The sequence below is a fragment of the Zonotrichia albicollis genome, chromosome 32, assembly GCF_047830755.1.
Source record: "Zonotrichia albicollis isolate bZonAlb1 chromosome 32, bZonAlb1.hap1, whole genome shotgun sequence".
Lineage (NCBI taxonomy): Eukaryota > Metazoa > Chordata > Aves > Passeriformes > Passerellidae > Zonotrichia > Zonotrichia albicollis.
In genome coordinates, this window is record NC_133850.1 from 259,520 (window position 1) to 274,038 (window position 14,519).

General features: G+C 62.1%; 1 protein-coding gene across 3 annotated transcripts; it reads left to right on the plus strand.

The window, feature by feature from the left end:
• Positions 1-225: 225 nt before the first annotated feature.
• ELAVL3 (ELAV like RNA binding protein 3) lies at positions 226-8,640 on the plus strand. 3 transcript variants are annotated; one of them, XM_074530386.1, is made up of 8 exons: positions 226-426; positions 2,169-2,448; positions 3,151-3,254; positions 3,428-3,581; positions 4,309-4,525; positions 5,145-5,183; positions 5,288-5,634; positions 6,260-8,640. In XM_074530386.1, the coding sequence occupies exons 1-7, from the start codon at positions 418-420 to the stop codon at positions 5,631-5,633; spliced, it is 1,149 nt and encodes a 382-aa protein (XP_074386487.1). In that variant the 5' UTR covers positions 226-417; the 3' UTR covers position 5,634; positions 6,260-8,640. The 3 variants fall into 3 exon arrangements, with proteins under 3 accessions (XP_074386487.1, XP_074386486.1, XP_074386488.1); XM_074530385.1 differs by having other exon boundaries at positions 228-426; positions 6,324-8,640; XM_074530387.1 differs by having other exon boundaries at positions 228-426; positions 5,309-5,634; positions 6,324-8,640.
• Positions 8,641-14,519: the final 5,879 nt, after the last annotated feature.

The window sequence follows — 14,519 nt, forward strand, 5'->3', positions numbered from 1 at the left end:
GGGCGGACTCACCCAACCCACCTTTTTTTTTGGTGGGGGACGGACTGATCCATCTCTTTTAGGAGGGGGGGACGGCGGTAGGACCCACCTTTGGGGGGTGGGCGCGGATGGAACCACCTTTTGGGGGGGGGTCGGGCTGACCCACCTTTTGAGGGGGGGGGGACGGTCGGACCCACCTTTTTGGGAGGGGGGGACGCGGGCTGAACCATCTCGGTAGAGAGGGGTGTGGTGTTGGGGGGGGGCGGTTTTTGGGGGGCCCCGCCCCGCGCCCGCCCAAGGACGTTTAAAGGACCGAGCCGGGGCCGCCGCTCGCAGCGCCCGGAGCCGCCGCGACCCCCGGAGCCCCCCCCGGCTTCCCCCCGGGCCCCCCGAGCCCTCGGGGCCGTGCGGGGCCCCCCCCCCCCGCCCGGTGACACGATGGTGACGGTAAGAACGGGCTGGGGGTGGGGGGGATTTGGGGAGGGGGATTGCGGGGATCCCCTCCCCCCCCCATTTCCCATCCATCCCTCCCATCCCATCCCCCTCCCGTGCTGCCCCCACCCCCAATTCCCACCCCCCCCCCTCCCCGTGAGGTGTCGCACGCTCGTTGGGGACACGGCGTCACTCGCGGGTGGCACCTGCGGGGACACGCCGGGCGAGGGAGGGGCGCGGACCCCTCCCCAAACCGCGCCCGTTTTGGGGCGGGGGGCACACGCGTGTCGCTGTCCCCGCGTGTCGCCGTCCCCGCGCCCCCCGGGCCGTGGCTGGTGGCCCCGGGTGTCCCCATCGCCCGGTGACAAAGGGCCATTGTCACACTGTCACCCACCCCGCGCTAATGGGGAGGGGAGGAAGGGGCGGGGGCGCTGCCGCACAATGGGGGGATTGTCCCCGTCCCCCCCCCGTGGCCCCACCCGGGTGTCACTGTCACTGTCCCCCCCATCCCCATGGCCCCACCCGGGTGTCACTGTCCCCCGTGCCGTGTCCCCGCCTCCTCCCGCTGTCCCCTCCCCGTGCCCACCATCCCGCTGTCCCCTGGCCCTGTCCCCTCCTCCCCGTGCCCACCATCCCGTGTCCCCGTCCCCGCAGCGCTGTCCCCATGCCCGCCCTGTCACTGTCCCCTGGCCCTGTCCCCGCCTCTTCCCGCTGGCCCTGTCCCCTCCCCGTCCCCACCATCCCGCTGTCCCCTGGCCGTGCCCATGCCCACCCTGTCACTGTCCCCTGGCCCTGTCCCCTCCCCGTGCCCACCATCCCGTGTCCCCGTCCCCGCAGCGCTGTCCCCGTGTCCCAGCGCTGTCCCCACCATCCCGCAGTGTCCCTGTCCCTTCACCGTGGCCATGCCCGCGCTGTCCCTGTCCCCTCCCTGTGACGCCCCCTGTCCCCTCGCTGTCCCCGTCCCCCCCACATGACACCCCAGTCCTCTCAGCAGATCCTGAGCACGGTGGAGGTGCAGGCTCCCAGCGCTGCGGGGCCCTGTCCCTGTCCCTGTCCCCTGGCCATCCCCACCCTGTCCCTGTCGCCTGGTTGTCCCTGTGCCCCAGCAGATCCTGAGCACCGTGGAGGTGCAGGCTCCCAGCACCGCGGGGCCCTGTCCCTGTCCATGCCTGCACTGTCCCCTGTCCCTGTCCCTGTCCATGCCTGCACTGTCCCTGTCCCTGTCCCTGCCTGCACTGTCCCTTTGCTGTCCCCCTGTCACACCCCTGTCCCCCGCAGATCCTCAGCACGGTGGATCTGCCCTGTCCCTGCCTGCACTGTCCCTGTCCCCCTGTCACACCCCCTGTCACACCCCTGTCCCCCGCAGATCCTCAGCACCGTGGAAGTGCAGGCTCCCAGCGCCGCGGGCCCTGTCCCCTGTCCATGACCACACTGTCCCTGTCCCTGTCCCTGTCCCTGTCCCCTGGCTGTCCCTATCCCTGTCACACCCCTGTCCCCCGCAGATCCTCAGCACGGTGGAGGCGCAGGCTCCCAGCGCCGCGGGCCCTGTCCCTGTCCCCTGTCCATGACCACACTGTCCCTGTCCCTGTCTCTGTCCCCCTGTCACACCCCCTGTCACACCCCTGTCCCCTGCAGATCCTCAGCACGGTGGAGGCGCAGGCACCCAGTGCTGCGGGGCCCTGTCCCCTGGCCATGCCCACCCTGTCCCTGTTTCTGTCTCTGTCCCTGTCCCCCTGTCACACCCCTGTCCCCCGCAGATCCTCAGCACCGTGGAGGCGCAGGCTCCCAGCGCCGCGGGGCCCTCGGGCTGCGGCCCCGTGCCCGTGCCCGTGCCCGTGGTGGCCGTGCCGGGCCCGGGGGTGGCGGCGGCGCTGCCCAACGGGGCCCCGCCGGGTCCCCCGCCCGTGGCCGACGACAGCAAAACGAACCTGATCGTGAATTACCTGCCGCAGTCCATGAGCCAGGAGGAGCTGAGGAGCCTCTTCGGCAGCCTCGGCGACATCGAGTCCTGCAAGCTCGTCCGGGACAAGGTCACCGGTATGGGCGGGGACACGGGGACAGGGCATGGGGACAGGGGCAGGGGGACACGGGGCTGGACAGGGTCAGGGGGACACGGGGACATGGGGCTGGACAGGGGCAGGGGGACATGGGGGACAGGGAGAGGTCATGGGGACATGGGGACACAGGGCAGGGACAGGGACACGGGGACAGGGCATGGGGACAGGGTCAGGGGGACATGGGACATGGGGCTGGACAGGGTCAGGGGGACACGGGGACATGGGGCTGGACAGGGGCAGGGGGACATGGGGACACAGGGCAGGGCAGGGACAGGGCATGGGGACATGGGGACACGGGGCAGGACAGGGACAGGGCACAGGGACACGGGGACACGGGGCAGGGCATGGGGACACAGGAACGTGAGATGGGACACGGTGACATGGGAAGGGAGAGGGAGCACAGGGACCTGTGGGGACAGGGACAGACAGTGACCGTGGGAGCAGGGACAATTCAGTGTCCCTCCCCTGTCCCCATGACCCCACACTGTCACCATGACCCCAGTGTCCCTGTTCCCCCGGTGTCCCTGTCCCCCCAGGTTTGACCCCGAGTGCCACGTCCATGGGGACACAGGGAGACAGCGAGGCTGGCAGGGTGGACATGGGCACAGGGCTGGGGGTGGCTCTGGGGGCACAGGGGACAGTGCCACCCCGGTGACGGTGACACGGTGACACGGTGTCCCAGGGCAAAGCCTGGGCTACGGATTCGTCAACTACGTGGAGGCCGGCGACGCCGACCGGGCCATCGGGGCCCTCAACGGGCTCAAGCTGCAGACCAAGACCATCAAGGTGACACGGGGGGCACCTGGGGGGCTTTGGGAGTGGGGGAGGCTCCTGTGAGGCGCTCTGTGGTGGGTGGGACACCCAAGGGTCCCTCTGTGGTGGAAGTGGCACCCATGGGTGCCCCCGTGGCGGGCCCTGCCCCTGTGCCCGGGGTGCCCAGGGCTCACCTGTCCCCACAGGTGTCCTACGCCCGGCCCAGCTCGGCGTCCATCCGCGACGCCAACCTGTACGTGAGCGGGCTGCCCAAGGCCATGGGGCAGAAGGAGATGGAGCAGCTCTTCTCGCAGTACGGCCGCATCATCACCTCCCGCATCCTCGTGGACCAGGTCACCGGTGAGGCCGGGGGGGCTCGGGGGGCACAGCCCTGGGGGGGGGGGGTCCTGGGGGTCCTGGGGGAGGTGGGACATCCCTGCGAGGGGGGCACAGCCCTGGGGTGGGGGTCCTGGGGGAGGTGGGACAGTCCTGGGAGGGGGCACAGCCCTGGGGTGGGGGTCCTGGGGGTCCTGGGGGAGGTGGGACATCTCTGGGAGGGGGGCACAGCCCTGGGGGGGGGTCCTGGGGGTCGGTGGGACAGTCCTGGGAGGGGGCACAGCCCTGGGATGGGGGGCTGTTCTAGGGGTCCTGGGGGTCTTGGGGGTCCTGGGGCAGGTGGAACACTCCTGAGGGGTGGGACAGCCCTGACGGGGGGTTCTGGGGGTCCTGGGGGAGGTGGGACATCCCTGGGAGGGGGCACAGCCCTGGGATGGGGGGTCCTGGGGGTCCTGAGGGAGCTGGGACACTCCTGGGGGGTTCTGGGGGGTTGGGACATCCCTGAGGTGGGGGGGTCCTGGGGGATTTTGGGGGATTTTGTGGGGTGGAGCATCCCTGAGAATGGAAATCCTGGGGCATTTTGGGGGGTTTTGGGGGGTTCTGTGGGGTTTCTGGGAGGGTTGAGGGATTCTATGGGATTTTCGGGGGTTCTGCGGGGATCTGGGGGGTTCTGTGGGATTTTGGAGGGTTCCTGGAGGATCCAGGGGGCTCCGAGGGGGCTGTCCCCGATCCCCCCGCATCACCTGCGCAGGTGTGTCGCGGGGCGTGGGCTTCATCCGCTTCGACAAGCGCGTGGAGGCGGAGGAGGCGGTGCGGGGGCTGCACGGGCAGAAGCCGCTGGGCGCGGCCGAGCCCATCACGGTCAAGTTCGCCAACAGCCCCGGGCAGAAATCGGGGGGGGCCCTGCTGAGCCTGTGCCCCGGGGCCCGGCGCTACGGGGCCCTGCACCCCCCCCCGCAGCGCTTCCGGTGAGCGGGGGGACCCCCGGGATGGGGGGGGACACCGGGAATGGGGGACACCCCGGGGCTGGGGGGGTGAGAAATCTCTGGGAATGGGGGAACACACCTGGAATTGGGGACACCCCCAGAATGGATTTCCAATGGCTGGAAATGGGGGGACACCCCCGGAATGGGGGTTCTGGGGGGCTGGGGGAGTGAGATATCTCTGGGAATGGGGGGTCTTGGGGGGGCTGGGAATGGGGGAACACGCCTGGAATTGGAGACACCCCCAGAATGGATTTCCAATGGCTGGAAATGGGGGGTGGCCCCAGGAATGGGGGTCCTGGGGGGCTGCGGGGGGTAAGATCCCTCTGGGAACGGGGGCAGGGGTCTTGAGGGGGCTGAGAGGTCCCTGGGAATGGGGGTCCAGGGGGGCTGGGAATGGGGGACACCCCTGGCAATAGGGGTCCAGGGGGGGGGGTGGGACATCCCTGGGATTGGGGGTCCTGGGACAGTCTGAGGGGGTGGAACAGACACCCCAATGATCCTGGGGGGGGCTCAGAGTGGGGGTCTCTGAGGGGCGGGACCCCCCTGTGGGCACAGAGCCCCCCCCCCCTGCTGTCCCCCCTAACACCCCCTCACCCCCCAGCCTGGACAATTTGCTGAACGTGGCCTACGGGGTGAAGAGGTAACACAGCACCCCCAAACCCCCCCCAACCCCCCCCAAACCCACCCTGGGGACCCTCCCCGGCCCAGGAGGGACCCCCAGACCCCCGTCTGACCCCGGGCCAGCCCGCTGTCGCTGCTGCCCAGGTTCTCCCCGCTGGCCATCGAGGCGGTGCCGGCGCTGGCCGGGGTGGGCCTGGGCACCCCCGGGCCGGGCTGGTGCATCTTCGTCTACAACCTGGCGCCCGAGGCGGACGAGAGCGTCCTGTGGCAGCTCTTCGGGCCCTTCGGCGCCGTCACCAACGTCAAGGTGATCCGCGACTTCGCCACCAACAAGTGCAAGGGCTTCGGCTTCGTCACCATGACCAACTACGAGGAGGCGGCCATGGCCATCGCCAGCCTCAACGGCTACCGCCTGGGCGAGCGCGTGCTGCAGGTGTCCTTCAAGACCACCAAGCAGCACAAGGCCTGAGGTTGGTGTTCCCCATGCCCATGGGGAGGTGTGGGGGTGTCCTTTGGGCGTGTGGGGACCCTTCATTGTGAGCGCCATGGTGGAATTGGGGTGCTCCAGGTGTCCTTCAAGGCCACCAAGCAGCACAAGGCCTGAGGTTGGTGTTCCCCATGTCCACGGGGTGTGGGGGTGTGGGGACCTTCCATTGTGAGCACCATGGTGGAATTGGGGTGCTCCAGGTGTCCTTCAAGGCCACCAAGCAGCACAAGGCCTGAGGTTGGCGTGCTCCATCACTCCATGGGGGTGTCCTTTGGGGGTGTGGGGATCCCCCTGGTGGAATTGGGGTGCTCCAGGTGTCCTTCAAGACCACCAAGCAGCACAAGGCCTGAGGTTGGTGATCCCCATGCCCAGGGGGTGTGGGGATCCCCCCTGGTGGAATTGGGGTGCTCCAGGTGTCCCTCAAGGCCACCAAGCAGCACAAGGCCTGAGGTTGGCGTGCTCCATGTCCATGGGGAGGTGTGGGGGTCTCCTGTGGGGGTGTGGGGACCCCCCCTGTGAGCACTGTGGTGGAATTGGGATGGAGGGTTTGGGGATCACCTCTGTGGGAACCATGGAGAAACCCAACTGGAGACTGTGGGGACCTTCAGGGTCCTTGGGGGTACACCATGGAGACCATGGAGAAACCCAACTGGAGACCTTGGGGACCTGCAGGGACCTGCAGGGACCCCCATGGGCACCATGGAAGAACTCAACTGGAGACCTCGGGGATCTTCAGGGACCTCGAGGGACCTTCAGGGACACCATGGACACCATGGAGATGGAGAGACCCACATGAAGACCTGGAGACCTCAGGGTCCCCCCCCATGGACACCATGGAGACCACAGAGAAACCCAACTGGAGACCTTGGAGACCTTCAGGGACCTCCATGAGCACCATGGAGGAACTCAGATGGAGACCTTGGGGACCTTGGGGACCTTCATGGACCTTGAGAGACCTTCAGGGACTCCCATGAGCACCATGGAGACCGTGGAGAAACCCAACTGGAGACCCTGGGGACCTTTGAGATCTTCAGGGACCTTCATGGACCCCCATGGACACCATGGAAAAACCCAACTGGAGACCCTGGGGACCTTCAGGGACCTTGAGAGACCTTCAGGGACCCCCATGAGCACCATGGAGACCATGGAGAAAACCACATGAAGACCTGGAGACCTCAGGGTCCCTCCCTGAGCACCATGGAGACCACAGAGAAACCCAGCTGGAGACCTTGGGGACCTTGAGGGACCTTCAGGGACACCCACGAGCATCAAACACCTCCTGGAGACCTCAGGGTCCCCCCCATGAGCAGCATGGAGACCACGGAGAAACCCAGTTCATGTCCTGGGCAGGCCCTCCATGGACACCAAGGACATCCTGGGTCTCCAGGAGATGGAGAAACACACCTGGAGACCTTGGAGACCGTGGGGACCCCCCCCCCATGAGCGCCACAGACACCATGGAGACCCCCGAGCCCCCTCCATGGCCACTGAGGACAGCGTGGGGATCACACCTGACGCACAGCCCGGACACCTAGACACCCTCACCTGTCCCTGGGGCCTCCTCCAGGTGCTGCAGGGCACTGGGAGGGGCCCTGGAGACCCCCCCAGGACGCTGTGGACACACCTGGGACCCCCCCCGGGTACCCCAACCCCACCACTCCGGCGGTGGCCGGACCACCTGGAGCGGTGCCCCCCCCCCCCACCTGATCCAGGTGTGTCCAGGTGGGGGCTGTGCCCCCCCTTCCCTCCGCTCCAGGACTCCAGCAAGGGGAAGGGGAGGGGGCTCTGCTCGCTCTCTCCTCCTTTCCACGTCTTTCCTTCATTTTCTGGGGGAGGGGGAGGAATTTTTGGGGAGGAAGAACAAAAGTAAGGATGAATCAGGTGTTTAATCAGACCTGTTACCCGTTATCAGGTAAGGAGGAGCGTGACTGGCGCAGGGAGCGGCGGCTCCTTGGCAGCCGCCGGCCCAAATCCATCTATTTTTATAGCAGAATATTAAAAGATATCCCCCAAAATCCCCACAATCGCCTTTTCCAGAGGGGGTGAGAACCTGCTTTGTGCTCCCCGAGTTCCTTGGAAGCAGCTTGTGAACCCCAAGAGTGATCAAGGCAAGTTTTGGGGGGCCAGGGGCACTGAAATGCCAGGGATTGTGCTGGTACCCCCAAAACTGGGAGGGAGGGGATGTGTCGTGTCACACTTCCCCCCCCGCCTTCCCAAATTCTTCAAAATGGGCGATTTTTGCCCCAAATTACTCCACTTGCTGGAGTTTGGAGCCTCCTGTCCAAAAAACAAAAGGGCGGAACCCCACCTGAAAAGCCCCAGTACTGAGTTCCCCCTTACTCCTTATCATTGTTATTATTCTTAATTATTCTTCTTATTAATTATTATTGATGTTATTATTATTATTATTATTGTTATTATTATTATTGCAATTCTTATTTATTTTCCCTTCGCCGTCGGGATAATTTCTCACTTTTCAGTGGTTTAGTTCCCATTTATTTCCTATTCTCCCCTGTTTTTTCCCTGATCCTGGCACTCCCCGGGACCCTCTTTTTTCTCCCCAGACCCTTCCCCAAACCCACCCCGGCTCCTGGTTTTTTTGTGTCGTGCCTGTGTGAAGCTTCTTGTAGTTTTAATTATTATTAATATAAATATTTAGGAGCGACCCCCGTGTCCAGATCCGCCATCACCACCCCCCCCCACCCCCCAAACTCTGACCCCCCCATCCCCTTTTCCAGGGATCATCCAGCCCTGGAATTTGGGGAGGGGGGCCAGGGGACCCCCAATTCAGTAGCAATAAGGGGTCCCCACCTCAGCCCCGGCCCGTTTTTGGGGGGCCCAACGCGGGGACAAAATGTGCCCAGGGACCCCCCCTGTGGCACTGCGGGACCCCTCGGAGGGGACCGGGACCCCCCGGCCCCCACCCCTGGACTCGACTCTTTGTATTTTTCATGGAAAAAAAATCAATAAAAAAATTTAAAAGGCAGAATTTGTGCGTGGTTTTGGCGGGAATGGACGGACGGCTGGGGGAGTGTCGGCCATTTCCCCTCGCGCTTCCCTCAGGTTTCCCCTCACGTTTCCCTCACGTCTGCCACCATTTCCCCCTTTACTTTTCCTGCCTTTTTCCCCTCATGTTTCCCTCCATATTCCCCTCAGGTTTCCCTCACATTTACTGCTCTTTTCCCCTCACGTTTGCCACCATTTTCCCCTCAGGTTTTCCTCCATTTTCCCCTCATGTTTCCCACCTTTTCCCCCTCATGTTTCCCTCAATTTTCTCACACGTTTACTGCTCTTTTCCCCTCACGTTTGCCACCATTTTCCCCTCACTTTTCCTGCTATTTCCCCTCAGGTTTTCCTCCATTTTCCCCTCATGTTTCCCACCTTTTCCCCCTCATGTTTCCCTCAATTTTCTCACACGTTTACTGCTCTTTTCCCCTCACGATTGCCACCATTTTCCCCTCACTTTTCCTGCTATTTCCCCTCTTGTTTCCCTCCATTTTCCCCTCAGGTTTCCCTCACGTTTGCCACTATTTTCCCCTCACGTTTGCCACCATTTTCCCCTCAGGTTTTCCTCCATCTTCCCCTCACATTTCCTGCCCTTTCCCCCTCACGCTTCCCATCTTTCCCCCCCTTGTTTCCCTCCATTTTCCCCCTCACATTTTCCACCTTTTCCTCTCATGCTTCCCACTCTTTTCCCCTCACGTTTCCCTTAATTTTCCCTCACGTTTCCCACATTTTCCCCCTTTCAATTTTTTCTCCTAGAGTTTTTCCAAGTTCATTTGCCTGGATAATTGCCACTTGCTGTGGACTCACAGTTTTGTTACAGGCATCAATCATTTCAGGCACGGAGGGTTTTTCTTTTCCGAGGGCTTTGATACCTCTTTTACATTCTGCACTGGCATTATTTTCAATAATGTCCATTTGAGTTCCCATAGCATATATTGTGAGTCTGTGAGAATTATACCAGCAAGATTTAAGATTTTTACAGTCATTTGGTGTGAGTGTATGTTCTACCAGGGTACTTTTCAGCAGTTGCTTAAAATATGGGGAGCAGATACCACTGTCCCTTATTGCTTTTCACAATTCTTTTATCTCGTGAGGTGGGACAGCCACCTGTGTTCTAGGACCATTGGCTGGCTGAATAGCACAGGCATAGCTAAAGGATTTAGACTTTCTTCTTGGCAAATCTGGTGTCTGACTTCATGCCAGTCTCTTCGTTGAAAATTATCAAAATATTTTTGTGAGTTTTCTAATTTTAGGATTAATGCTGGCGAATTTTCAGGGTTTAGTGTCTCTTTTTGGGTCGAGAAATCTGTCCCAAACACTGAGGGGGACTCTGGAGCTGTTTGGGAACAGTTCTTTTTCGAAATTCTGTTGTGTTGGCATCAAAGGGTTGGCGTTTGCAGGGGCAAAATAATTCTCTGTCTGTGCTGTATTTGTTAAAGCAGCTGTTATATTCCAGCCTCCCCCTCCTCGGTGCCCGGTTTGTGTGCGTGGATGTGGCTGTGTGGACGAATCGTGACACAAAGTAGTCCCGTTCGGTACTGGGAGTGTGGAAGGCGAAGGCGAGAACGCGGAGGGATATCAGGGCCGGTTACGCGTTGCGGAGGGATCTCTTGGTGATGCGGCCGTGCCCGGCTCCTCAAGTCCCGGCAGAGCCAGAGACGCGGAAGGATACATGCAAGGAGCGGCAGTTTTCGCCTGCTGTGGTGCCGTGTGTAGACCCGGTGGTGGCGGAAGCGGCGTGACCGGGCACGGAAATGCCGGCTGTGGCCAGACAGCGGCACGCAGCGGCTCGGGACCGGGACCGGGGTCGGAATCGGGACCGGGCTGTACCAAAGCTGCGGCCAAAGCAGTGGCGGGGGGGGTGGCGGCGGGGCCGTGGAGATAGAACTGCGCATGCGTGCGGCTGATCCCGGAAGCGGCGCTGGGGGTTGGATGAGTCGGCGCGGAGTGATACCGCTGGTGCGGCCGTTGTAGCAACTGCGCATGCGTTTGTTGCGTCACTGGGGCAGCGCGGGCAGTCATCATGGCGGGCGGGCCGGGGGGTGCGGGCGGTGGCGGAGCTGCGGGAACGGGAGCGGCGCTGCGGCCGCGGAAGGGAACGCCGGGACGCCCATGAATGCAGGAGGCGGCGGAGCCACGCCATCCCGCAGCTCTGAAGCGGGGGCTGCACTGGGGAAGGCGCGGCTTGGCCAGCCATGCCGCGGCGGCGGCAGGAGCGGGGAAGCGACCGCGGGCGGCAGCGGGGGGGGCCTCGTCAGCGGCAGAGGATCCCGGGGCGGCGGGAGGGGCGGCGTGGAGGCGGCGGAAGCTGCCGCGGCGGGGGGCGCGGCGTGAAGCCGCGGCGGTGCCTGCTGGCCCGGCGGGCAGGGGCGGTGGCAGCACGGCAGAGGCCGCAGCCACCGGTGTGGGTGCCGCGGCGCCGGCGCAAGCGGGGCCGTGCCGGGACCGGGGGATTGCGCTGAAACGCCGCAGGGACAGGGTCAGCCGTGGGTGTCTGCCGTGCCGCGGGGCCCGCGGGCAGCTCGGGGTGTAGGGGCGCTTCCCGCGGCGTGCACAGGGGGCGCGGGGGACGCAGCGCCGCAGAGCCGGGAGGCGCGGATCCGGGACTGCAAAGACGCGGCAGAGACGGGACTCGGGCCAGCACCGGCCCCGCTGTACCGGCAGAGGGGGCGAGGGGGATGCGGGGGGGCGGCAGGAGCGGCTGCACTCCCGGAAAGCGAAGGCAAAGCGGCGGGCTCGGCATGGGAGGGGGCCCGCGGTGACGCCGCTGGGCGGGCTCGCAGAGGCGGGATTAGGGGCGGGGCCTGCGGTGACGCCTCTGGGCGGGCTCGCAGCAGCGGGATTAGGGGCGGGGCCTGTGGTGACGTCGATGGGCGGGCTCGCAGAGGCGGGATTAGGGGCGGGGCCCGCGGTGACGCCGCTGGGCGGGCTCGCAGAGGCGGGATTAGGGGCGGGGCCTGCGGTGACGTCGATGGGCGGGCTCGCAGAGGCGGGATTAGGGGCGGGGCCTGTGGTGACCCTGCTGGGCAGGCTTGCAGAGGCGGGATTAGGGGCGGGGTCGCAAAGGCGGGATTAGGGGCGGGGCCTGTGGTGACCCTGCTGGGCAGGCTCGCAGAGGCGGGATTAGGGGCGGGGCCCAGGGGAACCGGGACAGGAGGGACCGACGGGATGGCAAAAGCAGGGGAAAGCGCGGAGGGCGGGGCGGTGGCACAGCGGGGCTCTGGGTACCAGAGCCGTGGAGTCCGACAGGGGCAGGGGGCGTGTCCTGTTTGGGAGTTGTGGCGGAAGGGGTGGAGCTCGGCTGCTGCACGCATTGCCCAGGCAGCAAAAAGCTGAACCAGCGCCCTGCAGGCTGGGGCCGGCTCCGGGGAAGCCATTTCCGAGCGGAAAACACCATTAAGCAGCGTAATAAAACCTGTGTCCCAAAAGAGGCTTTACGACAGACGCGCTTTACGGCGCCTTTCACGACAGTCGCGCTTTACGGCCGATTTTACGACAGTCGCGCTTTACGGCACCTTTTACGACAGTGCTGCTTTACGGCGCCTTTTGCGACAGTCGCGCTTTACGGCAGTTTTACGACAGTCGCGCTTTACGGCCCTTTTTACGACAGTCGCGTTTTACGGCCGATTTTACGACAGTCGCGCTTTACGGCAGTTTTACGACAGTCGCGCTTTACGGCAGTTTTACGACAGTCGCGCTTTACGGCCGATTTTACGACAGTCGCGCTTTACGGCCGATTTTACGACAGTCGCGCTTTACGGCACCTTTTACGACAGTCGCGCTTTACGGCAGTTTTACGACAGTCGCGCTTTACGGCAGTTTTACGACAGTCGCGCTTTACGGCACCTTTTACGACAGTCGCGCTTTACGGCCAATTTTACGACAGTCGCGCTTTACGGCACCTTTTACGACAGTGCTGCTTTACGGCACCTTTTACGACAGTCGCGCTTTACGGCAGTTTTACGACAGTCGCGCTTTACGGCAGTTTTACGACAGTCGCGCTTTACGGCCGATTTTACGACAGTCGCGCTTTACGGCACCTTTTACGACAGTCGCGCTTTACGGCCGATTTTACGACAGTCGCGCTTTACGGCACCTTTTACGACAGTGCTGCTTTACGGCACCTTTTACGACAGTCGCGCTTTACGGCAGTTTTACGACAGTCGCGCTTTACGGCACCTTTTACGACAGTCGCGCTTTACGGCCGATTTTACGACAGTCGCGCTTTACGGCCGATTTTACGACAGTCGCGCTTTACGGCAGTTTTACGACAGTCGCGCTTTACGGCACCTTTTACGACAGTCGCGCTTTACGGCCGATTTTACGACAGTCGCGCTTTACGGCACCTTTTACGACAGTGCTGCTTTACGGCACCTTTTACGACAGTCGCGCTTTACGGCAGTTTTACGACAGTCGCGCTTTACGGCCGATTTTACGACAGTCGCGCTTTACGGCAGTTTTACGACAGTCGCGCTTTACGGCCGATTTTACGACAGTCGCGCTTTACGGCACCTTTTACGACAGTCGCGCTTTACGGCAGTTTTACGACAGTCGCGCTTTACGGCACCTTTTACGACAGTCGCGCTTTACGGCACCTTTTACGACAGTCGCGCTTTACGGCCGATTTTACGACAGTCGCGCTTTACGGCAGTTTTACGACAGTCGCGCTTTACGGCCGATTTTACGACAGTCGCGCTTTACGGCCGATTTTACGACAGTCGCGCTTTACGGCAGTTTTACGACAGTCGCGCTTTTCAGTTCTTTTTCTGGAACTTTTACTGCACTTTACCGAACTTTTTTTTTTGTTTTTCATTTTTTAAAATTCATTTTAATTTTTAACTTTTTAGATTTAATTTTTTTTTATTTTCCATTTTTATAGCTTTTTATTTTGATTTATTTGGTGCTGCCCAGACCAGCTCAAGCAGGTGTTTGTGGTGGTTTTCGAGCGTCCCCACGACGAGGGTTGTGGTGAGAATCTTGCCCCCACTTTTCAGAAGGCTGATTTATTATTTTATGATCTCTGTTCTATTAAAAGAAAATGAGATATTAGAACTATACTGAAAGAGCAAGGAGACATCAGAAAGCTGGAAAGGAATTAATAATAAATACCTGGGACTGCTCACAGTCCTGACACAGCGGGACCATGATTGGTCATCAAGTAGAAACAACGCAAAGGAGACCAATCCAAGCTGCCCCTGTGGCTGAACCATCTCCAGCCCACAGTCCACTGCCAGCAGATCCTTATTGGTTCCATTCCTGTTCTGAGGCTTCTCAGGAGAAAAATTCCAGCGAAAGGATTCTCATAAAACACGTCAGTGCCAGGTGGTGGCACAGGCAGCATCGGCTGGGCGAGGTCACTGTGCCATCCCTGCCAGCCCAGGTGTCACAGCAAGGACCAGAGTTCACCCCGTGCTCACCCTGTGCTCACACAGCCCTGCCAAGGGACCGGCTGCCACAACAGAGCCGTGCCATGCATGCCAGTGTCTGTCTGGCACTGACAGGACATGAAAAGCCACTGAGGAAGCTGCCACCTCCTCCCTGAGCTCTGCCCTGCAGGCCGGGTCATGGGCAGCCGCTTTGGGAAGGCTGCATTTGCTGCCCATCAGCTGCTCTGTGTCTGCCGTGAACTGAAGTAGCCCAGGTTTGGGTTGGTGCTGAGCAGAGGGCAGTGAGGAGAAAGGGAGAAGGCTGTGCTGCAGGGCAGGTGGATCCAGGCAGAGCCAATCTGGGAGCAGCCTTGTCTGACAGCATTTCATTTTCCAGTTCTACTACATTACATTTCATTTTGCACTTCTGCTAGAACTGCAAGTCAACAGGTTTCAAATCTCCTCCTCAGTCCCAGCAGCCTGCTTGAAAGCGCTG

Bases quoted from the DNA above. Each gene is read 5' to 3' on its own strand.
- ELAVL3 (XM_074530386.1), top strand. The intron at 3,582-4,308 runs GTGAGGCCGGGG...TCACCTGCGCAG, and splicing joins CCTCGTGGACCAGGTCACCG to GTGTGTCGCGGGGCGTGGGC. The intron at 4,526-5,144 runs GTGAGCGGGGGG...CTCACCCCCCAG, and splicing joins CCCCCCCCGCAGCGCTTCCG to CCTGGACAATTTGCTGAACG.